At 41.6% G+C, this 25,078-nt stretch overlaps 1 protein-coding gene across 3 annotated transcripts in view; it reads left to right on the top strand.

Moving 5' to 3' along the window:
- CFI (complement factor I) overlaps nucleotides 1-24,630 on the top strand; it is a 35,973-nt gene extending 11,343 nt beyond the window's left edge. For 2 of the 3 annotated variants that reach the window (XM_043545319.1, XM_027834356.3), the window contains exons 4-16: nucleotides 2,990-3,165; nucleotides 4,265-4,372; nucleotides 6,392-6,508; nucleotides 8,117-8,146; nucleotides 8,581-8,604; nucleotides 8,791-8,820; nucleotides 10,197-10,232; nucleotides 13,481-13,519; nucleotides 15,543-15,646; nucleotides 18,066-18,172; nucleotides 20,448-20,725; nucleotides 22,481-22,582; nucleotides 24,178-24,630. In XM_043545319.1, coding sequence (XP_043401254.1) covers nucleotides 2,990-3,165; nucleotides 4,265-4,372; nucleotides 6,392-6,508; nucleotides 8,117-8,146; nucleotides 8,581-8,604; nucleotides 8,791-8,820; nucleotides 10,197-10,232; nucleotides 13,481-13,519; nucleotides 15,543-15,646; nucleotides 18,066-18,172; nucleotides 20,448-20,725; nucleotides 22,481-22,582; nucleotides 24,178-24,395 — 1,369 coding nt within the window. In that variant the 3' untranslated portion in view covers nucleotides 24,396-24,630. The remainder of the gene's footprint in view (nucleotides 1-2,989; nucleotides 3,166-4,264; nucleotides 4,373-6,391; nucleotides 6,509-8,116; nucleotides 8,147-8,580; nucleotides 8,605-8,790; nucleotides 8,821-10,196; nucleotides 10,233-13,480; nucleotides 13,520-15,542; nucleotides 15,647-18,065; nucleotides 18,173-20,447; nucleotides 20,726-22,480; nucleotides 22,583-24,177) is intronic. The other variant, XM_043545318.1, reaches the window with a different exon arrangement.
- Nucleotides 24,631-25,078: the final 448 nt, after the last annotated feature.

The raw sequence follows: 25,078 nt of genomic DNA, 5'->3' as shown, positions 1-25,078 counted from the left end.
CTCTCCTTCTTCCCTGTGTCAGGATCCTGAACTCAACCATCTCATGGTCACTGCCTCCCAGGTTCCCATCCACTTTTGCTTCCCCTACTAATTCTTCCCGGTTTGTGAGCAGCAGGTCAAGAAGAGCTCTGCTCCTAGTTGGTTCCTCCAGCACTTGCACCAGGAAATTGTCCCCTACACTTTCCAAAAACTTCCTAGATTGTCTGTGCACCGCTGTATTGCTCTCCCAGCAGAAATCAGGGTGATTGAAGTCTCTCATGAGAACCATGGCCTGCGAGCTAGTAACTTCCGTAACTTGCCGGAAGAAAGCCTTGTCCACCTCATCCCCCTGATACGGTGGTCTATAGCAGACTCCCACCACAACATCACCCTTGTTGCTCACACTTCTAAACTTACTCCAGAGACTCTCAGGTTTTTCTGCAATTTCACACTTGAGCTCTGAGCAGTCATAGTACTTCCTTACATACAATGCAACTCCCCCACCTTTTCTGCCCTGCCTGTCCTTCCTGAACAGTTTATATCCATCCATGACAGTACTCCAGTCATGTGAGTTATCCCACCAAGTCTGTTATTCCAATCACATCATAATTCCTTGACTGTGCCAGGACTTCCAGTTCTCCCTGCTTGTTTCCCAGGCTTCTTGCATTTGTGTATAGGCACTTGAGATAACTCGCTGATTGTCCCTCTTTCTCAGTATGAGGCAGGAGCCCTCCCCTCTCGCGCGCTCCTGCTCGTGCTTCCTCCCGATATCCCACTTCCCCACTTATCTCAGGGCTTTGGTCTCCTTACCCTGGTGAACCTAGTTTAAAGCCCTCCTCACTAGGTTAGCCAGCCTGCTTGCAAAGATGCTCTTCCCTCTCTTCGTTAGGTGGAGCCCATCTCTGCCTAGCACTCCTCCTTCTTGGAACACCATCCCATGGTCAAAGAATCCAAAGCCTTCTCTCCGACACCACCTGCGTAGCCATTCGTTGACTTCCACAATTCGATGGTCTCTACCCAGGCCTTTTCCTTCCATGGGGAGGATGGACGAGAACACCACTTGCACCTCAAACTCCTTTATCCTTTTTCCCAGAGCCACGTAGTCTGCAGTGATCTGCTCAGGGTCATTCTTAGCAGTATCATTGGTGCCCACGTGGAGAAGCAGGAAGGGGTAGCGATCTGAGGGCTTGATGAGTCTCGGCAGTCTCTCCGTCACATCGTGAATCCTAGCTCCTCGCAAGCAGCAGACTTCTCGGTTTTCCCGGTCGGGGCAGCAGATAGATGACTCAGTCCCCCTGAGGAGAGAGTCCCCGACCACCACCACCCACCTCCTTCTCTTGGGAGCGGTGGTCGTGGAACCCCCAACCCTAGGACAGTGCATCTCATGCCTTCCAATCAGCGGAGTCTCCTTCTGTTCCCTTCCCTCAGATGTATCATCTAGTCCACTCTCCGCATTAGTACCTGTGGAGAGAACATGAAAACGGTTACTTACCTGTATCTGCGTTGCTGGTACATGGACGCTCCCCTTTCTTCTTCTGGAGGTCACATGCTGCCAAATTTCTTCACCGTCCTCCTGTCACCACAGTGCAGCCTGCTCTGAATCTTCAGAACGTTGTGTCTGTAGAAGCATATCCTGACATCTGTCCAGGAAATCTTCAGTTTCTCTTATGCAACGCAGGGTTGATACCTGTTGCTCCAGACATTGAACCTTCCCTTCCAATATGGAGACCAGCTTGCACTTTGTACAGACAAAGTCGCTTCTGTCCTGTGGAAGAAAGACAAACATGGCACATCCAGTGCAGGTCACAACAGCTGAACACTCCCCTATATGACCAGCTATGCTCCACTGGTCAGAATTTTGGGGACTGGAGCCAAGCCTCCACCCACTCTCTGCCCTTTCCTCCACCACTACGCAGCCCACTTTGTCACAGGGCAAAGGAGCAGCTCTACAGAGCTTGTTTTCCACTCTGTGCCCAGACTCATGATCTGGGTTATCCAGGCAGAGACATGTAAGGGGCCAGCCTTACTCTCCTGTACTCCCTTACGTGGTCACGTAGGGCCAAGTGACAATCTAAACGTGTGAGGGCTGGACATCTTGCTGGAGTGCCCCACGCCGTCCCTATGAGACTGGGGTTTAATTCCGAGTCCTGGTCTTTAACTCTTCAGACAGCACGGGCTGAGCCTTGTGCAGAGACAGAGCGCTCAGTCCTAGATGGGGCTTACATGCCTGACGTAGCCATGGCAAGACTCTCTGGTTCCTTATTTACTTGATGCAGATTTCTTGCATGATGATAGGGCACTAATAAAGTAAAAATAAGGATACAAATCAGATGACTAGGGTAGTCTAATTTGGAACAAGAACAAAGTTGTAGGATGTTTTTAAAGACATATTTGTTGTTGCAGTTCTGATGGTCAGGAAGATTAGACAATTTGGAGGAACTCTGGCAGTTAATAAGGTTTACAACTTATTCTTATTAAGGGCGTGATCCAGCAATGTCCTCAGCACCATAAACCTGTAATGACTTTAATGGGAATTGAGGGTGCTTAGCATCATGCAGGATGGTCCCAAAATTCTGCATCATTAGAATCCACCCACAAATAAAGGTCTGATCCTACCCGTTGTTCCACATGAGCAGACCCCTGTGGCCTTGCAGAGACCCAGATATTTAGGTGCCTAACTTCCACTGAAATCAATGGGAGTTAGACACCTAAATATTCTTCAGGATCTGGCCCTACTGACTTTGATGGAGCTGCACACAGGCACACTGTGAGGAAAAATTTGCAGGATGAGGGCCTCATTTTGTTTCCAAAAAACTCATGCAGTGTGACTACCTAGTACCTTTTTGTGTTGTCAGGAGTTGATGTGTGTTAATTTTTCTCAGCTATGTCCTAAACACCTTTACCTTCATGGTACAGGAGGGAAATCAAGTCACTGCTACACAGTAACTGATATGGATAATTCTCTGTGCAAGGATAATATATTTTGATTTTTTTATTTGCATCTTCATAGAGGAGCTGAATATCACAAAAAGACCTTCCAAGTCCCAGAATCTGCCTTAACTTCATCTCAATGTCTTCATGCTACTTGCCGAGGGCTAGAGACTAGCCTGGCAGAATGTACTTTAATCGAGAGCCGAAATAGTAATAAGGATTTTGCTAGTGTTGTGTGCCATAAAGAAGATAAAGGTTGGTAAAATATGTGTCTTTTTTTAAACACTCTACTTAGGGTTCTTCAGGTTAATCACTGCATCCAATTAGGAAGTTGCATTATAGCCTATCAAGTATGGTACCACAGGCACCGCCGCTTCTAATTGTAGTCACATTTTATAGTCTTTAAAATAATTTTCAGCCTTTAGTTAGTTCAACAAGGAAAATAATTCATCTTCTTTCATAAAATATTCTGAGTAAAATTTCACAAAAGAAAACATAGCAAAATGTTGTGCCTGCAACTCCCTTCCCCCTCCAAGCCTAACAAAGGCCCTGAAGCTGAAGAAACGTTTCTTAAAATCCTTCTCTTGGGGAAACTTGTGCCATCTCTAGTAAGTCCTGTCTTTCCCTGATCAGCTGGAGGGGTGGCCAGTGGCATCCTTTTAGCCATCGCTCTGTACAGGATGACTGTGTCATGCAATTCAGAACACTGAAGAATCCAGTAGCCTGGTACCAGCCAAGAGCCTGATTATGTGAATTGCTAGTGCCTCTGCCAAGTGCTCAGCACCTTGCAGCATTGGTCCCAATTTAATTCCTGCACTGGTGTAAACTAAACCAGGTGTTTGCTTAAAACATTTCATAGTTTTGTATTCTATGTGATGAAATTGACAATAATTGGGCTTTCTTTGGCTGCTCTAGTATCATCAGTGGGAGATGCAGCTGGTCAAAAGAGGGATACAGATAGAGCTTCTCTGTCTTTGACCCAATGGCAAAAGCAAGAGTGTAGAGGCACCTAAAATATGATGAATATCCTTCCAGAAGAAGAGTGTACACCACATTACTCACGTGCACCACCTAGCAGTTCTGAAATGGCATCTCCATCTTACTCCTTAACAAAGAGAAATGCAGATCCCTTTTGCCAAGTTGCTGGAAGTTGGATGGGGAAAAGAAAAGGTTATGTTGAGGGTCTGATGCAAAGTCCATTGAAATAAATGAAAAGATTCCTAGGCTTTGGATCAGGCCCTAAGAAGGCTGTGACCCAAGTGTTGCAAAAATAAAATAAACAAAATTTTTCCTTGTATGTTTCTGATGATGTAGAAAGTTAAATAAGAACTTTATTTTTCTTCCTGCTTTGCAGAATGTTCAAACGAATTCCCTTGTGTCAATGGGAAATGCATTCCTTTGACTGAAACCTGTAATGGAGTCAATGACTGCGGAGACCTAAGTGATGAATTGTGTTGTAAAGGTAATAGTAATTCTCCCTTCTAAACTGTCTCATAGTTATGGACAGTAATACAATAGAAAACTTTCAAACAATCCTTAAAGTTAGAAGGCATTATCAGTCCATTTCAATTCCGTTGAGGAAAAGGTCTTTCAACTTTCTAAAGTGACAATACTACAGCTTCCTTATAGTTACGCAAGAAATGTTAGGCACCAGTTAACTTCTTGAATCATGTGGATGATCTGTCAGTATTAGGACAAAGAGAATAAGGATTTTTAGGAAGCAGGCAAACTTTAATATAAAGGTTTACTATTTAATATAAAGAGTCACAGACCAAGGGAAAAGTGTGGCTAGTTGGACTGAAAATGGATTATTAGAGATGGACAAATAATAAATAATTCAACAAGTTTACATCTTTTTTCTGTGAGCAAATTGTCCGTACAGCCAATTAATATTTTCTTAAAGTTATTACTTATAAAAAATTACTCACAGAATAATATCTTTGCCTGGAGCTTGTTCCTGAGCAGTCACTATGTTCAAATATTTAAAATTCCATCTGTTTTGACTGGAAACAAAGACAGGCCATGTGATCTGACTGAATGAACATACTTTTAGAAATTGGATTTCAGATGCCAGAACTCATGATTACAAATTCAAAATTATCTTTCCCCAAATAATGTTGATTTTGTTGTTTTGGTGATTGTTCCTGCCAGTAAATTCATTTGCATGAATATTCCCGGAAAGTGAACAAAAAAGAGGTTCAAACACAGTCAAAAGGTAATTTTTTAATAAAAATCTAACATATATACATGGATTTTTAAAAGTATTTGCCAGTCTTAGTTATTACTTTTTATTTTTATCATAGCACCCAAATTGTGCTTACTAATAGTAAGACGTGTGAAGGTAAGGTCCCTGTCCTGACATTCTTGCAATGTACATAACATTTGTGAGGAAAGTGTAGATAAAAATTAGATTTTTCTGAGTATCAAACAAAATCTCACCTTTTCACATGGTATTTAAATTATATTCACAATACTGAAATCAAGTTTCTAAATTTCAAAGATGATGCTAAACTATGGGACACCTGAGGAACAGACCTCCTGACCCCAAAGCTTGTGCATGAAAGGATTTACTCCAAGAAGTGCTTGTTCATGTGATTAGTGCTGTTTTTCATCAGTCTGGCCCTGATCCAAAGCCTACTGATATCAAATGCACGCTTCCCCAGGCCTTATACTGGCATTAAGGAGCCATCAACTTTTCCATTAAATAAAAAATCCCTGAATATAGATTTACATGGGAGAATATAAAGTAAGTCAAGAAAACCTGGCAAACCATTGGCTTTGCCCTTCAAAATGTATCACATTTTTGTGCTAATAGAGCAGAAAGTCAGTTACCTGAATTTATAGGAATGTATCACCCAATAGAGGAGTGCCTGACTGTAATTAAGGGCCATGGTCAACATTTTCACAGTACAAGCCTAAAGTTCAGTTCCTAATCCTATATTTAGGCACTTCCCAGTAGGATTTTCAAAAGCATTGCAGTCAATAGAACTTGTGCTCCTAAATCATATAGGTGCCTAAATATGGGTTTAGAATGCTAACTTTTAGGCTCCTACTTTTGAAAATGTTGGCCCTAGTCTTGGGAAATGTAGAGCACACTAAATTCCCATTGAAATCATCCAGAACACTAACAAGACTGAAAGGTGGGTTGGTGTTTGGCTCGGTTTGTGTGTGGGCAGAAGTTCTGGAAAAAACTGGTAATGGGTCATGCTCAAAACATTTGAGAACTACAGCACTACACTGATGAAAGCCTGAAAAGTTGAAACTCTGCTTTAAAGTTGGAAAATGGGGAGTCTACAGCATTGGTAGCATCAGTTTTGCTTTGTGTATCCAATGTCTGGTTCCATTACGTATTTATGAACAGTTTACTTTTGTCATAATTGTGGTTGCATTGTAGTTAAGTTAAATTAGGTCTCCTACAGTGGTGAGGTTTGTGAATCATTTGACTCCATCCCATACAAACTGAGTTCTCTTTTTGTTACAGAATGCAAAGGCAAGAGTTTCCATTGTAACTCCGACGTGTGTATTCCAAATAAGTACCTCTGTAACAGGGAAGCAGACTGCCTTGCAGGAGAGGATGAATCTCAAGCTCTCTGTGGAGGTTAAACTTTCATAGATTTATCTCCTTTGTTCCAGTCAGTTTAAACTAGAGAATAAAGAATTCCTACGTTTTAAAATATGCAACTGATTGCAAAACAAAGAGAATGCACCATTCTCCAAAAAGTTTTGCAGACATTTGTAATAATGTTATGTTAATGGTTTCTGTTGCATTACAGCCTGTTTCTCCTCTTCCTTCTAGAGGAAGAGGAAAAGCAAGACAACTAAGGGGCTGGGGAAACAGAACATGCCTTGGGGACCTTCATTGGAAGGGAAGGTCATTTGCGTCTGGAGTATTATACTATTCCCCCCATTTTCTCTAGATTCTGCAAAGAGCCACTGGTTGTGCCAAAGATCCATGGCCGGGGAGGGGGTAGTACTGGAAGTATTTCACCCCAATAGCTCCATGAGGAATCCAACCAAATATTAATGCAGCCTGTCTGTGCTACCAGCCCACTCTTCAAAAAATATTTTTTTTTCTTTTAAGCTTGATATACTCTCTCTTGCTCTAGTCCTTACACGGTCATCTCCCTTATCTGATTACCTCCAAATATTTCCCCAAATTTTCTTCTGATGAAGGGCTATCCATGAGAAACTTCAGACAAATTTTGTTTGATTTGTCTAGGAGGTGAAGGAAGAAAGGCAAAATATAGTTTATATCAGAAAGCTAATCACTGTGTTATTATTTGTACTATGGTGGTGTCTAAAGGGAATTGGGCAGTATGTTGCTCTATGCACTGTGCAAACATAAAGGAAGAGATGTCGTGAAGAGTTTACAATCTAAATTTAAGACAAGTAAGTTTGACAGACAACAACGATGAAGGTAACAGGGAGAAGTTTATGTGTTTACACAGGGTAGCTATATGCACAACTTGATGGTTCTGAATTATTTTAAAACATTGGGGTACTGAGAAGAGTGTTTTGCCTGTGATCCAACCATCATAAACTGGCTGATTTCTAGTAAACTGTGCAGTAGAAGCGGGGCTTTAGGAAGGATTTAAGGTTGTATGCTTACAGATTCGTTGAGGGAGGATGTTAGAGGAGCAGCATGGAAGAAAGAACAAAGATGGTTGAGGAAAAGAGGACAGATGATCAGTCCTCAAAGGTATTTGGGCACCTATCTCCATGGAAATCAATAGGAGTTAAGTGCCTGAATACTTTCAGGATCTGCAAAAAGAATCACTTTAGATAAGCTATTACCAGCAGGAGAGTGGGGTGGGAGGAGGTATTGTTTCATGGTGTCTGTGTATATAATAATGTCTTCTGCAATTTCCACAGTATGCATCCGATGAAGTGAGCTGTAGCTCACGAAAGCTCATGCTCAGATAAATTGGTTAGTCTCTAAGGTGCCACAAGTACTCCTTTTCTTTTTGCGAATACAGACTAACACGGCTGTTACTCTGAAACCTTTCAGGATCTGGGCCATAGTTATTATTTGTACTGTAGTGGTTTCCAAATTGGGCATCCCATTGTTCTATGCACTGTACAAACATATAGGAAGACATGACTGAAGAGTTTACAAAGTAAATTTAAGGCATATTTTGTTTCAGGAACAATGTACAGCAAAGAAGTGTGTTCAAACTATGCTGTTGTTTTTGTGCTTTATTTCTAGGTGATCAAAAGCCAAAGCCAGAAGTTCCAGGTAAATATTTTGGTGTTCTGTTATTTATAGATTTGTGTGTGTGTGTGCATGTGTGTGTGTGTGTTTGTATTTACAGACATTTCGGTCACTCTAATATAATAGGTTTCAGAGTAACAGCCGTGTTAGTCATCATCTAATATAATAAATATTTTTCAGTGCAATGCAGTACAAGTGTGAGAGCATTTGTGTGTGTATGTCAGACGGAGAGCAAGAATTTGATATATATTGATGTTTTTGTGTTTTATTCTCAGTGCATTCAGGTGCAAAGGTTATAATTAAAAAAGGTTAAGCTTTTCCAAGGTTGTCCAAACAATTATTGCCTGCTTTCTGCAAATTCAGCAAAGTGCAGGAGTTGAAAACTCTTTGTTGCACGAACAATGTACAGCAAAGAAGTGTGTTCAAACTATGCTGTTGTTTTTGTGTTTTATTCCTAGGTGATCAAAAGCCAAAAGTTTCAGGTAAATATTTGGTGTTCTGTTATTTATAGATTTGTGTGTGTATGTGTATTTACAGGCATTTCAGTCACTCTAGTATAATAAATATTTCTCAGTGCTATGCAGTACAAGTGTGAAGCATTTGCATGTGTTTGTCAGAAGGAGAGCAAGAATTTAATAAATATTGATGTTTTTGTGTTTTATTCCCAGGTCGTTCACATTCAAATGCTAACATTCAAGGTAAACATTTTGAAGTCTTTTTTTTCGTATGCTAATTATAGACCGCCACTGTGCAAAGTTCTCCACATCAATTAGCATTTAATCGTGACCTGCAACACTACTGCTACTGTGGTACAAGACCTGCAAATGGAGGTCCGAATTATCAAAATTCCTATTTATTTCAATGTGTCTTTTGTTTGGATAAAGCCTGAAGGTTAAGGTCCAATAGGGAACATTTTATTTACTTTATTATGATCCAAATACCCCCAAAACCAGGCTAAAGGAGGCATTTAGCACAGAACTCAAATCATCATCAAACACACATAGTCTACTGAGGACTGTTATGCCAGCCAGAGAGACCACAATTGATGGCATCACACCAGGCATCGGGAAGTTCCCAGATCTGGCTCAATCCCGCAAATCCAATAATCTCTGGGATGGTCCCGCAGACAGCATGAGGTAAGGTCAGAGCACGCCCCCTTTTGTGTGTCAATGGAGAGTTTGAGAGCATGGTATGCTGGGGTTTTTTTTGTCCATCCTGGAGACATTGCCAAAGTGTATGCAACGCAGCTTTTCAAATATAATGAGCAATTGAAGGAAGGCCAGATCGCTATGAGATTATGGCATTTCACACAAAGACAAACCACTTTATGCTCAGGATTTAGCACTGACAGCACATATAGATTGCCTCTAGCCACTCCAAGTCTACCTGCATGAGAGTCTGGGCTTTTGATCTGTATAGCAATATAGGTAGTACACAAGTTTGATAGATCCGGAACTTTGTCTTAGCACAAAGACATTTTTGCATCCATTAGCAAGACATGGACGTCACACAGGAGGCAGCAAGCCTTATTCATCGAAGAACATTCATTTTGCTCTGACTGTTTGAACTCTGATTGCAGCCTCGGTAGATGAACTCGTCAATGTACACAATTTAAAATAACCTTGCCACATACTGCTCCTTTGAGTGCCACAAAGCTTCCTGAGATGGGTGTCACGGAATGATAAATTTTGAGGGATTCAGAGTGGAGGAGGATATTACTTGAAGGAAACCAAAAAGAAAGGGAGGAAAATATCAGTATGCAATTGTTTAGATGCAGAATACCCCTCTAATCTTGATTAATTGTCTATTTAGCATGTACATACGAATTAGACCACTTGTTATTTGCATGCTACTTTTAAGCAGAGAAAGCCAAAGAGAGCCATATTATGTAGAGATTTTAAAATTTAGAGAAATATCTACAAAGAACTGGGATGAAAGAGTATTTCTAATAATGTGTGGAACAATATATTTTCATTTTTTAAAAACCTACCTTTTTAACACAAACATGTTTAAGTGATAGTGTAATTTAAAATGTTTATAAACATTAAACTAATATTACATTATTTTATTACAGAACAAAAAGACATCTCAACTTCCAGTATGGATGGAGGTAAGATTGATTAAAGTTCCACTTCCTACCTGGTTGCCATGTCATGGGATGAACTTTCCCTAAATTCTCTTCTGATGGAGGACCATCCATGAGAAATTTCAGACCAGTTATGCTAGTTTTGTTTAACAGGTGGTGAAAGGGAGTCAAATTCAGTTTATATCAGAAAGCTAGATCCACAAAGGTATTTGGGCACCTGTCTTCATGGAAACCAATGGGAATTTGGTGCCTGAATGCCTTTGAGAATCTGAGCCATAGTTATTACTGGTACTATTGTGGTTCCCACAGAGGAATGGGTATCCCATTGTCCTAGGTACTGTACAAACACATAAGAAAACACATCTGAAGAGTTTACAGCAGTGGTCACCAACTGGTAGGTCGTGATCTCCCGATTGATCCTAGAGGATCTCCCAGTCGATTGCAGTCTCCGGCAGTGGAGCAGGGCTGCTGCTAAGGCAGGCTCCCTGCCTGCCCTGGCTCCACGCCGCTCCCGGAAGTAGCCAGCACGGCCCTGGGGGCGGGCTCTCCTGCCTCTCACTGCTCCTGCCTGCAAGCACTGCCCCGTGCAGCTCCCATTGGCTGGGAATGGAGAGCTGTGGCCAATGGGAGCTGCAGGAGTGGTGCTTGCAGAGAGGGGCAGTGTGTGGAGCCATGTGCCCCCTGCTCCCCGCAGGGGGGTGTTGGCCCCTTCCAGGGGCGGCATTGAGCCGGGGTAGGCAGGGAGCTTGCCTTAGCGGCAGCCACACTACACCGCCGACCGGGAGCCGCCAGAGGTAAGTGCTGCCTGGCGGGAGGTCGCACCCCAACCCCGAGCCCTGAGCCCCCTCCCGGAGCCAGCACTCCAAACCCCCTCTTGCACCCCAAGCCCCAGCCTTGAGCCCCCTCCCAGAGCCAGCACTCCAAACCCCTTCCTGCACCCCAAGCCCCCTTCTACACCCCAAGCCCCAGCCCTGAGCTCCCTCCCAGAGCCAGCACCCCATACCCTCTCCTGCAACCCAAACCCCCTTCTACACTCCAAACTCCAGCCCTGATCCCCCAGCCCAGAGCCTGAACCCCCTCCCGAAACTCAATCCCCTACCCCAGCCCGATGAAAGTGAGTGATGGTGGGGGCAGAGGCAGGGGGATGGAGTGAGCGGGACAGGGCACATCTTGGGTTGCCCTTAAATTCAAAAAGTGATCTTGGGCATAAAAAGGTTGGAGATCACTGGTTTACAGACACATTGTTAAGAGAAGTGAGTGTGACAGACAACAAGGAAGAGGGATATAGGATGAGGGTAACGGGGAGAAGTTTATGTGGTTACACAGAGTAGCTGTATGCATAACTTGATGGTGCCAAATTGTTTAAAGCATTGGGGTTTGGGGAAGGGCGTTTTGCCTGTGATCTGGCCATTATTAGCTAGCTGATTTCTAGTAAACTGCAATAGAAGTAGGCCTTTAGGAATGATTTAAAGGAGATAATTATGTCTTTACCGATTTGTTGAGGGAGGGTGTTTCAAATGTAAGGGTCAGCATAAATAAGGTTTTAGGAGAACAGGACAGATTAGCAGTCAGAGCAGATGGTGCAATTGGTAAACGACAAATAAGAGATAAGAGAGAATAAGCGGAAAGGACAGAACCTAAGTGCTTGGATGATAAGAAGCTTGAACTTGAAGGAGTAGAAAATGGGGAGCACATCCTTCTAGCTATTAATCCTACATTTATGTATTTTATTTGTGTAGAATTTGTCCAAACATTCCTATCTTTAATTGCATTTTGGATTGATAAACTGTTCTACAGTGTCTTGTCCACTGACTCATCTTTACCCGTCTTTTGCTTGGCTGTGGGTTTTGTTGTAGTGAAATAGTCTAATCAGGCCGAAGCTTCACATTCAGGTTATGCATAGCATATTCTGAAAAGACTATATTTCTTCTAAATAAAAACAAAAAGACTCTTGATTCATATAATCCGGGCATTTTTCCCAGCAATCATATCTAATACAACCTTGGAAAATCACCAACAAAATGTAGTAGCGGAGGCATAAAACATATTCACCTATCTATGAGGATGATAAAGAAATTAACAGTATTTTATTCATCCATCAAATAAATAAATTATTTGGCGAAGGCAAGTAGACTTTTCCAATGCTGTCCAAACATCTAGTTAATGACTGCTTTCTGCAAAATCAGCAAAGGGTAGAGTTGGAAACTCTCTCACCGGAACAATGTACAGCAAACCAGCGTGTTCAAACTGTACTGATGTTTTTGTGTTTTAGCCTTACATGAGCAAAAGACAAAGTCAGACATTGCAGGCAAATATTTTTATCTTCTATTATTGTATGTATATTTATAGTCATTTCAATCACTGCAGTATAATAAATATTTCCCTACTCAATGCTGTACAAGCGTGGGGAGTATTTGCATATGTGTGTCTGTGAGAGAGAGAGAGAGAATTTGGTGTATATTGATGTTTTTGTATTTTATTCACAGAGTGTTCATATGCAAAGGTTAAAATGCAAGATCAAAATATTTTGAAGTCTTTTTATTTTTATATATTTAACTATAGACTGTGCAAAGATCTCCATATCAACTAACCATTTAATCTTGACCTGCAGCATTTCTGCTATTATGGTATAGGACCAACAATGAAAGCACTTTCATTTCAGCCCTTATTTAGGCAAAATCAATAATGATTTCAGTAGATGTTTTGTTTGAATAAAACTTGGAGGATCAAGTCCAGTAAAGGAACTTCATATGTGTCAAATTACCTCTATTAAGCAGGCTAAAGGAAGCATTTCACACACGACCGCACCATCGAAATATAAAATAACCCTGCTGCATGCCTTCCTTTGAGCTCCACAAAACTTCCTGAGATGGGTGTCAGAGAACGAAGACTTCTGGGGGCCTCATAGTGGAGGAGAACCAGATGATATTACTCAAGTGAAACAAGAAAGAAAGGGAGGAAAGTGACAGCATGTAGTAGTTTAGATGCAAAATACCCCTCTAATCTTGAATAATGGGGTGTATATTTATTAATTGGATCACTTGTTATTTGGGGATCACTTACGGAGAGACGGCCAAAGAGCGTCATGTTACGTAGTGATTTTGTGATATACAGCAACATCTACTGGGAACTGGGATGAAATATGTGTTGTTGTTTTTTAAGGAAAATAACATGCTACCATTATTTTGACACAAAAACATATGTTTAAGTGCTAGTGTAACTTGAAATGTTTGTAAATATTTGGGTACTAATATTTCATTAATTTACTATAGAACAACATGACTTCGTCCCAAATTCTAATATGGATGAAGGTAAGTTTCATTAAAACTCCAGTGTAGGTGGATACCATGTCACAGGGTGAACTTTCCAAAGCAATCAGGCATTTTTCAACTGAGCATTTACATTGTTTATCTAAGCCAGTGGTTTTCAAACTGTGGGTCATGACCCAGTACTGGATCACGGAATGTAAGGCACTGGGTCTCGGCAGTTCTGGTCAGCACTGCCAACCGGGCCGTTAAAAGCCCTGATAGTGGTGCTGTCCAGCTAAGGCAGGCTAGTCCCTACCTGAGCTGACACGGCGCTGCGCCCCAGTTCCCGGCCAATGGGAGCTGGGGGGACGGGACAGTGCCTGCAGGCAAGAGCCACGTGGAGCCGCTTGTGCGCCTCTGCCTAGGAGCCGGACTTGCTGCTGGCCGCTTCCAGGGTGCAGCATGGTCCACGGTGCCAGGACAGGCAGGAAGCCTGTCTTAGCACCCCCGCTGTGCCCCTGACCAGGAGCCGCCCAAGGTAAGCCTGCGCCCCAATCCCCTACTCAGAGCCCCCCCCCCAACCTGGAGCCCCGTTCTGCACCCCAAACCCCTCATTCCCAGCCCCACCCCGCAGCCCTCACCCCTGCACCCCAACCCTCTTCCCCAGCCCTGAGCCCCTCCCAAATCCCAAACCCCTCTGCCCCAGCTCTGTTGAGTCACGGGCATCAACAATTTTCTTCAACTGGGTTGCCAGAAAAAAAGATTGAAAACCACTGATCTAAGCTATACAAGATTTTAAAAACAAAAAAGAGCAATAAGAAATTGTGGCCCTGGATTCTTTGTTATTCTTGTCCTGAACCCAGCATGCAGAGTATCTCACAGATGTCATATTTTCAACAAGAATTTAAATCAGTCTCCAGTTTCTACTGTGTTGAATTCCTACAATTGCTGAGGTAATTGTGGGCCAGATTCACTAGCAGTTAGGCACCTAGGTCCAACGTTCATTGGGATTCACAAAACCCCAACTCAGCTGCCACCTAACATTCCTAGGGCCCAAATTAGTGGGGATGTCGGGGGGAGTTGTTGTGGGTTGTTTTATTTTTTTGTTTGGTTGGTTTTTTTGCCAGTGCAGATTTGCACACAAATTGAAAAGAAAAAAAATCACTCTTGAGTGAGTGGCGTTGTGACCTGGCACACAGGGTTGCATCACACCACCATTCAAGTTTGGCCTGGCCTCCCCTCCATCATGACGGAAGGGAAGCTGGTCCAAATTTGAGCAGCATTGCAACTTGTGCACCAGATCACAGCCACCAATACCTCCTCCTGCAAGAACCAGCTTTGGTGTCTAACTTCAGGAGAGTGTTCACACCTGTGATTCCCAAGCACAGATTGGTGCCTCCTTGTGATCTGGATTTGGATCCCTAGCTCCCTTTGAGGGGTGGAGCTCCGGCCACACCCCTCTCCTGGAACTTCCTAATGCAGTGGTCCACAAACTGTGGGGAACGCCCCTGTAGGGGGGCAAGGACGAATGTTGAGGGGGGCTCACGGCAGGGCCTGGGTCAGTCCCCATGGGGGTGGGGAGGGAGAGCCGCCCAGCTCTGGGCCGGGCCGCAGCACCTCTCTGGGCCGCAGCTCCACTCCACCCCCAGGCCAGTTCTGTCCTCATTCCCTCTCTAGTCCCAGTTCAGCCCCCAGCTCCACCTTTAGCCCAAGCTCCTCTGCTGAGCCAACTGTGCAGTAATGGTGGGGGGAGCATGCAGACAGATTCCATTACTGGTAATCAGGGGTGCGACAGGAAAAGTTTGGGCACCACTGTCCTAATGGCTGGTGTAGGCAGCCCGAACCCCACCTCCCCCACTCAGCTTGCTGGCTTTTGTGGATTCCATTCTTGGGTGCCTAATTCTCCCTGTGCATTGTATACTAGGCACCTAACTGCAGGCTGTGAATTCCACTTGGTGGTAGGTGCCTAAGTCCCTATGTGAATCTTGCCCTGAATGGCCATAGAAATAAAATTATTTTAGAAAAAAATCTCATTTTGATGAAAATTAATGTGTTCCTTAAATGACATGCTCTTTCCTTGTTAAAGAAAGGAAAACATTAAAGACCTTGTTGCCTCAGTTAAAGTGTGGTATTACAAGCCACCCAGTAACTCGACGGAAGCGAATCATAGGAGGAAACACTGCTAGAAAGGTACAACAAAAGTGACCTAGTCTGATAAAAGTTGTATATGGGCATTGTTGTCTTTAGCTTTTCACCACCTTGATGTACCAATGGAAGTATTGTCTTAAAGCATAATAAATGCAGAAACCTAATCAGTGTGTAAGATTGCAATTTTGAACAGAAGGGGTAAGTCTACACTTCAAGCTGATTCCCAGTTTAAGGAGACATAGCCCTGCTATTCTGATTGAGTTAGTATGCTAAAAATTAGAGCTGTTAATTAATTGCAGTTAACTCATGTGATTAACTAAAAAAATTGATTGCGATTAATCGCACTTACAACAATAGAATACTAATTGAAATGTGTTAAATATTTTTGGATGTTTTTCTACATTTTCAATATTGATTTCAATTACAACATAGAATACAAAGTGCACGGTGCTCACTTTATATTATTTTTTATTACAAATATATGCACTGTAAAAATGATAAACAAAAGAAATAGTATTTTTCAATTCACCTCATAAAAGTACTGAAGTGCAATCTCTTTATCATGAAAGAGTAGCTTACAAATGCAGATTTTTTTTTTTTTGGTTACATAACTGCACTCAAAACCAAAACAGTGCAAAACTTTAGAGCCTACAAGTCCACTCAGTCCTACGTCTTATTCTGCCAACTGCTAAGACAAACAAGTTTCTTTACATTGACGGGAGATACCGCGGCCTGCTTCTTATTTACAATGTCACCTGAAAGTGAGAACAGGCATTCACATGGCACTTGTAAATACCTTGCAACACTGGAAGATGCCTTGGAGGACTCCTCTAAACGCGCCAAAGAGGAGGAGGGCCAGGAAGGGGAGAAGAAAGTAGAGAACAAAGAAGCCCCCAAGGAGGGAGAGTAACAGAAGCCCAGGCCCCCCCAAAGGGGAGAAAGAGAAGAACAGTGACCCCACTGGAGTCCCGGACGCAAGAGAGGCCAAGCCAGAGGGGAAGGAGAAAGCCACCGCGGAGGAAATCAGAGATCACAAGGAGAGTCTGTAGCTTGCTGGCCTTCCCAAGCTGAGCTGATCGTCTGGGCTGTTTCTTTCTGCTGGGCTCCCTGGGTGCTAAACAGTTTAGTTCCTCATCAGCTCGTCGCGTCTGCAATTTGGAAAAAAAGAAATAAAAAGAAATCAGTAACACAAACCATCCCGTCTCTTCCCCCCCACCCGTAGCAGGGCGCATGCTTGTAACAGTGATTTCTAGGAGGCGCTGATCAGTTGATTTGAAATAAAAGCGAATCATGCCTTTTAAAAACAACAACCAAACAAACAAACAAAAAACACCGGCTACAGAAGTGCCATGCCAACGTCTGTTCTCACTTTCAGGTGACATTGTAAACAAGAAGCAGGCAGCATTATCGCCTACAAATTGTAACCAACCTTGTTTGTCTGAGTGATTGACTGACCAAGAAGTAGGACTGAGTGGACTTGTAGGCTCTAAAATTTTACATTGTTTTATTTTTGAGTGCAGGCTTTTTTGTACATAATTCTACATTTGTAAGTTCAACTTTCATGATAAAGAGATTGCACTACAGTATTTGTATGAGGTGAATTGAAAAATAATTTTGTTTTGTACAGTTCAAATATCTGTAATAAAAATAAATATAAAGTGAGCACTGTACACTTTGTATTCTAAGTTGTAACTGAAATTAATATATTTGAAAATGTAGTAAACATCCAAAAATATTTAAAATAAATGGTATTCTATTGTTGTTTAATATCACGATTAATTTTTTTAATCGCTTGACAGATCTACTAAAAATAGAATGCAGCTGGACCAGCGCGAGCCACTCAAGTACATTCCTCTGGTCTCACACAAGCACGTACTCAGGGTGGCTAGCCCATCGCGCCACTGCAAATGCATGCTATTTTTAGCACACTAGCATGATCAGAGCTAGTGTGAGTATGTCTCCTTGAGCTGAGAAACACACCCCCAGCTTGAAGTGTAGACTTACCCAAAGATGTCAGGAAAAGCAATAGTTAAGGCTTGAATAGAAAGTTTATTTCTTCAAAGGAAGTTGAGTGTGTGTCACAGGATTGGCTCCAATATGCACTCTTAACCGAAATTTTTGCATTTAATTCCCCTTTTTTTAAGATAAGAGAATAAAGATACTAGCTGTAAAACTACTAGTAGTATTTTGAACAACTGCATGTGTTTTTTACTGCACCATTTTAAAGAGATGCAAACTGTACGTTGGAGTTACGTAATGCAGCACTGCAGAGTGGGTGGTGTAGTGAAGGTACACCAGCAAAAACTGGAGCAAATAATTTAGCAAAATACTGTAGCTAGAAAGATATCCTGTCAAAGCAGAATTAAAACTTGAGTAAAGTGCCTAATGATACAGTCACATATTATATTTGATCATATAGGGTCAGATCCTATCACATGAACCATGCAGATTTGTTTTATAGGGTGAATTCCCTTGGCAAGTGGCAATTAGGGAGGGTAGTGGTACAGTGAACTGTGGAGGAATTTATATCGGTGGCTGTTGGATTCTGACTGCTGCACATTGTGTCAGGTAAAAACCATTCTGAAAACAATTTGCTTCTTGCAAAGTACAGAAAACATGTTATAGGCTCTGGTACTTCTCATCAGCTTTTTTGCTGACTCAATTGCATAGAGGAAAAAATACATCGAGTCGCACAAGTCAGCAAACCAAAAATTATTATAATGAAACACACCAAAAACCCAGGAGAGAGTCTGCACACCAATATCCGTGCTCCGCTCCTCAATTCTTAGTGTCATTGTCGGGTAGATTCAGCCCGGTCAATATCATCACATCAGACTCCCTCTAGCTCTCTCAGCCCCTCAGCATGTTCACTGATTCTACCATAAAAGATTTCCAGATGGGGTCCTTCTTAATGTCTGAAAAGCCTTTCCTGCTTTTTAATACTGTCTATCTAGGCATTTAGACAGCGAACAGCACTATGGTATCAAAATTACATAATTCTATAATCAGGAGTCTTCTTATAAAGCTGAATTCTCTTCTCCTTTTCAGGAGGAAGATGAGCCACGTGTGAGTTAAAGAAAATCTTAAGGCTATTCTGCCTGCTCCTGCATGGTTTTCATGCAAGTAGAGCAGCCTCCAGATTCTCCTAAATTTACTCTTCTTTCCCCTCTTCCAAAGGCAGACAGTGGAGAGGATTTGAGTGCTTTTTCTCTTTATGTGTTATGGAAAAGCTATGGCAAAAGGATGGATCTTGCAATTTGTCCTGAAGGTGGTGTTGTTAGGTCTGCTATTCCTGAGGAAGGGAACTGCATAGTCAAGGGCCTGCAGCCCAAGTGGCTTTGTTTCCAGCTCCCTCTAGTCTTAAAGCCCCATAATCCCTCACTCTCCCTGGGCTACAAGTTCAATGCTGCACCTCTGAAGCGCAGCACAGACTCTCACCCCAGGAATCCAATATATGATTACTGCAGCTCAACTGCTTGAAGCAGCATTAGTACATAGCCAGTGGAGGGGAGGGAAATCAGTAGGGGAGGTATGACAGGGATTATGATCTACTGTGGGACACCTCCTCAGGCGACCTGCTCTTTTGGGAGCTGAATTTCCTATCTGTTCCACAGAGGTGTGGGGAGAATTGGGGGAGGGGAAAACAAAAGCCTGCACATACACCTGACTGAAAAAATGAACAGGAAATTCCTTGAGTCAAAACTCTCCCTTTCCTTTCCCCTACATGTGGAAAAACAACATAGAGCAAATGTGAGCTTTATTTTGTCACCATTTAATTTAACTGGCAGGTTGTGGATTAGAATATCAGAGTTTGCAAGAAGGCTTTAGTGGTGCTGCATGAGTACCAAGTCTAAAATTCATCCATATATATTTTTTAATCCACTTGTTCATTTAATTTGTTCAGCCTAGATACATATTTTATTTGTTTAAGATGTTGTTTACTGATAAAGAAGTGTCACTGTTGATGTACATTTATACCTAGAAGATGAAAAGATAAGGAGGTCTATGCAGTTGCTTGATGTGATTGGTGGTGTTTCTTGGGTCATTGGTCTGACCCTGCTCTCACTGAAACCATATGGCAGAACTCCCATGGACTCAATGACCATAACATGTATAAATGAATGAAGACAACTTTTGTGTCTCTCCTACATTTTACATGAAATCTTAAGTTACACAATGCATAGGTGATGCAGGAAAACAGAACCTACTGCAGAAGAATTAGAGAAGGCAGGATGTTTGGGGTTGGAGTAGTAACTGAAAAAGTCCCTGTTGCCCGTGTCAAATGCAGAGCATGCATTAAAGGGCAGGTTGTAATCTTTCACTGTCCTTGGGGGGAGGGGGAGGGGAACAGGAACTATTCCCTGTGTGTGCCCCTTGGGAGTGTACTTTTCCCCAAAGGGTGCACAGATGAATGGGAAGAAGGAAGTGATGGTCCCAACATCCTCTCCACTCTGGCCCAGGGAGTGGTCTGGGCATACCCGCACCAGAGTGGGGTGAGGAGAGAGGAGACTATACCACAGTACTTCTATGTACTGGGGCACAACCAGAGAAGCATGATCCTCCTAGTGTTCCTCTTTAGGCAGTGGTAACAATATATTTTGGCCTATTAAATTATTTTTCCATGTCAGATACATCACTATACAATAAGTGGCATCTGTCTCCACATCTGATACAGTTCAGAAAGCCCTGAGCAGAGGAGTAGTAATACTTAATATGTGTAGTATTAATTATTGTTCTACAGAAATGTTGATGAATTGCTAAATGGAATAACACTTACTGCAAGCCAGAATTTACATCTGTGCTTGTATTTATTAACAAAATATAACTGACATTTCTTTTACAGAAAAAGTCGAGTTCATCAGTATCGGATATGGACCGGAATATTAGATACAATCCTCTATAATAAAGAGATAGATACTTTTAGAGTAAACCAAGTGATAATCCATGAAAACTATAATGCCTCAAACTATCTGAATGACATTGCTTTGTTGGAGATGAAAACTAATGAGAAAGGAAAACCATGCTCACTGGCATACAGCACACCTGCCTGTGTTCCTTGGTCAGAATATCTGTTTAGATCTGGACATCAATGCAAGGTTTCCGGCTGGGGACTAGCAGACGGTATTTGATTTTTAGTTTATAATGAATTATTTATATTATGGTAGTGTCCAAAGGCTCAAGTCTGGATCAGAACCTCACTGTGCTAAGCACTGTACAAAATGGTAGGAAGACACAGTCCTTGTCCCAAAGAGTTTACAATCTAAATAAATTTTAAAAAGAAACAAAACAAAAACATATGGAGAGAGGTGGGGAAGGAATACAACATACATGTAAAGTGATCAACTAAGTCATGTTAGTTAAATGTCTATTTGTCGTATATTTGTTTTATTTATAACACAAAAACATAACTTTACAATTGGTCTGGAGTGAGGAAGGCACTCAAGGTTGAAGTGAAGAGGAGGATATTATTGTTGGTGTGAAGGGGGGAATTACATAAAGGGAGAGCAAAGCTGAATGGGACAGAGGGGAAAGAGAAAGAGGGCAAAAAATATGGTGGTAAGGAGAGCCAGGCTGGGCAGCCAGGTACTGCAGTGATGGGAGAGGGGCAGGATTAAAGGAAATAGTAAGTAAAACTCTGCATCTTGACTGATTTGCACAGATGAATGGTGTATTTTGATCACTTATTTGCCAATCTGCATGGGGTAAAGGCCTGGACGTGTGTCACAGGGAAGGAACCTGAAAAGTTCGCATCCGCCTATTTTTCTTTATCACTCTTCTCTTCTTGGACCTCAGCCACACAAAGGTGCAGCCCTGTGCTCCAGTCCTCCAAGGAGTGTAAAAACACTGGACATTTTTAATGAGCTCTCCTTTTGCCAAAGAGGCGATCATTTCCCTCTCGAATTACAGCAGTGGATTAATAGCATATGGTGAATTAAAAGGCTGGCATGGAAGCTACATTTACAACGGCTACAATTATATTACCCTCTTGTGACACTCCACTTAGAAAACCAATTTCCATTTTGATCGCAAGTGGCCTGTGATTAAAATGGTACAAAAGAGACTACGCTCTATCAAATGTTGTTGAGGGACAAAAAAGTATAGTTTGTCCACAAGATAGGATGTGACTCAGTCATCTGGTAGCCCTCCTCTTGTGAAAAGAAAGAAAAGAAAAAGGACAACGTAAGAGAGATCAAGAGGGAGGGGAAATAAAGATAGGAAAGATGGGCGGAGGAAAGAAAAAATAATTGAAACATTGAAAATACTGCAAGCTATCACAAGAGTTGTTTACTCTGAACAAGATTGTGAGGATTTATGATGCTGGTCCATTTAGGAAGCCAAGATGAAGAGCTAGAATGGGAAACATGACATTTTTATCTAGAGGCCCCTAAAGCGTCAGACTGAAATTGAACAAAAGTAAGTCTTGAGTGTGGCCTGGATTTAGTTCTTTAAGGATTCTGATATTCCCAGATATAGATAATGTCCTCCCTTAAATGAGATTGCCTAGATTAACATTCTCCTCCTCACAGAAAATACAAAAGGCATTCCACCACTGTTTGTCATATAGTGTAGTCTATAAATTGTAAGCACCGACAGAAAATGAGGAAACAAACTAGGGGGTCAAGAACTGGGATTAGCTAAAAATGTGTTAGAAAATGTAACTGCTGTGTGTGATTCTGTAGTTAAATAGAACTGCTTTTATCTGGCTGATGTGCTTGCACTACCTACATGGAGAAAGTATGCATGCATTTAAATTATGTATTGTATATAACAGAATAGGTTATATTAAGTCAGGAAAACAAGTATGAAACTTTTGATTTATGACAATGTATCTAAAATGTATTTCAAATTCAAAGGTTCTATTCTTTTCTTTTTTAGGTTTTACCAAACAATTTGTTCTTCGATGGGGCAACATTAATTTATTTCCAAACTGTTCAGATATCTATAAAGAGCGTTTTTTTAACGAAATGGAATGTGCAGGCAAGTAATTCATCACTGTTATTTCTTTCTGGTGTCCTCATCAAGCCCACCTCCCTGAATATCTGAAGTCCTACCACACAGTGCTATCTTATAACCCTGAAGTACAGTAAACTAGGTACCACAGTGAAGCTCTTAGCAAAGTGGTAAGGAGCCAAAATGCTCTTACTAGATCTGCTGTAAAGTGATGCAGACTTTTAGTACCAACTTGCATGTACAACTACACAGCCATGTTTGTAAATGCAGATATCATGACGACATGCAATTACTGTGATTATGCATGCAAATTTCAGCAATTTTGTGAGAGATTTTATGTGCACAAGTGGGCTACTGTCAATTGAAAATCTGGCCTTTACTGTCTTTGGCCCGGATTCAGAAAGGTATTTAAGTGCATGTATAACTTAAAGCACATGAGTATTCCCATTGAATTTAATTTAACTATTTGCATGCTTAAGCACTTTGATGGGTGGAAATGACCTGATCCAACATTCTTTGTCCCCTGGAAGATGTTACCAACTTTTTAAAAGAAGAAATGATCAAACATGGTCAGAAAGCATTAGCACTCTAGGCTACCGTTCCAAAAGCTGAAGTTTAGAGCCTTGAATTCAAAATTTTAACTTCAAGCTACTAGAAGAATTGCCACAAGCTTTCTTAAACTTAATATGTAGCCAATTAATATGACAGATGGTTCTGTCCCTCCTTTAATTCAAGTAAGCAAAGGCAATGCTTAAAAAAAAAATAGTGAAAAGTGGTCTAATTAAGATGTGAGAGAATTGAGTCTGATGCCTGCAAAGTATTGGGTCCTGTGGGACGCATGTTATCTCCTAGGTCTGCCATACTTTTCAACTGATTGTACTTTTATGTGGAAGGCAATCACCTGTTGCAGCAATGGGCAGCAGTCTAAAAGCCTAAGATATTAATCAAAGGTGAATTTTTAGAGAACTTATCAACTTCCTAGACATCAAGAAGAAAAGGGGAAGCTTTCTCTCCCCACAGCAAACACAAACCTTCAATATGGTTTTGGAACGGAGGACTGCTACTTGAGAGAGTATGTACCCACCAGCATGAGTAAGGGTTGCATAATCAAGCACTGTGTGGCTGGCCATCACACTCCACTGTCCACATCACAAAACACACCACCACCATCAGCAACAGCTGACACTTTTTGGGAAAATTCAGAAGAGAGGCCACATTTTGATAGGCATAGAGATGACCTCTTATTAAGAGAACAGCTAAAGTCCTAGGTAATGCTCTAGTACTGCGGCAATGGTGCTGCATTATTGTATTTTCACATTCTTCATACTTGATCTATTTTTCAGAACCACTGTACTCACTTAAAAAGGATGTTTGGTGCTTATTTTGGTTCACTTTCTATAGATTACTTTTGAAACAATATAAAATACAATGGACTGAATTCTGCTCTGATACTCTGGTATAAAACTTCAATTACTGTCTAGTAACTGAGTGAAGGTTATACTAGTGTAATGACGAGAATTTGGCCATCTGTGATTTTAGAAAATAAGTTCTGCAGTCTTCACAATAGGAAAAACATGTATATAACAAATTTGCCTTGGTGTTTTTCCTCTCTTTTGTCTCAGGTACCTTTGATGGTTCCATAGATTCCTGTAAAGGTGACTCAGGAGGACCCTTGGTCTGTCTGGATTCAAATAATAGGGCATACGTGTGGGGTATTGTGAGTTGGGGTGAAAACTGTGGAGTTCAAGGATATCCTGGAGTTTACACAAAAGTAGCCAGATACTTTGATTGGATTAGCCGTCATGTGGGAAGGTCCGTTATTTCCTTATATAATGTGTGAAGCTTTGGGAACTAAATACTACATTCACAGCACCTACACACAAAAAAGAAGATTAGTTCTACCTTAGAATCAGCAATCTTATTACATATTTGCAATTTTTGGAAGAAATGTTTAAACAAATCTTTGAAAATGCTGTTAGTGTTCGATAAATGTAATGATTCTTGTGGAAAGTGTTTTGTACTGAAATTAGTTCACTGCAAGATTCCCTAATAAATGCATGCATACTATAAGGAAATTAAAACATCCGATTCTTTGGGGAAGGGGGATATTACATTTCATGTTTGTGCATTGGGGTGGGCTGTTAAAATGGAAAATTATGCTGAAAGCAAGAAATAATCAAATGAATACACGACTGTTCAAACCTAGCAGCGAGTATAGCAACCTTAACACTGAAGAAATCCAGTCAGTCACACCAGCATGAGTATGATTACAAACCTCGAGGAAATGCCTAAAGCCTTAAAACAGACACTCAGAATAATACGTTCCACCAGCACCAGGTACAGAGGAATGAAACACTAACGTAAACAAAGGATGCATCAGCCAAGAGGGAGAGTAAGGGTCTGATCCCACACAAAGGAAGTCAATGAGAACTTTGTCATGGACCTCAGTGGGTACAGGATCAGACACTACAGCTTGGAGCCATTAACAAAAAGGGAGCACAGAGCAGGAGTGTTCTAACTCAA

This window comes from Chelonia mydas, chromosome 4, assembly GCF_015237465.2.
Source record: "Chelonia mydas isolate rCheMyd1 chromosome 4, rCheMyd1.pri.v2, whole genome shotgun sequence".
In the NCBI taxonomy this organism is placed as follows: Eukaryota; Metazoa; Chordata; order Testudines; family Cheloniidae; genus Chelonia; species Chelonia mydas.
Note: the sequence above shows the minus strand (reverse complement) of the source record. Positions and strands in the feature narration are given on the sequence as shown.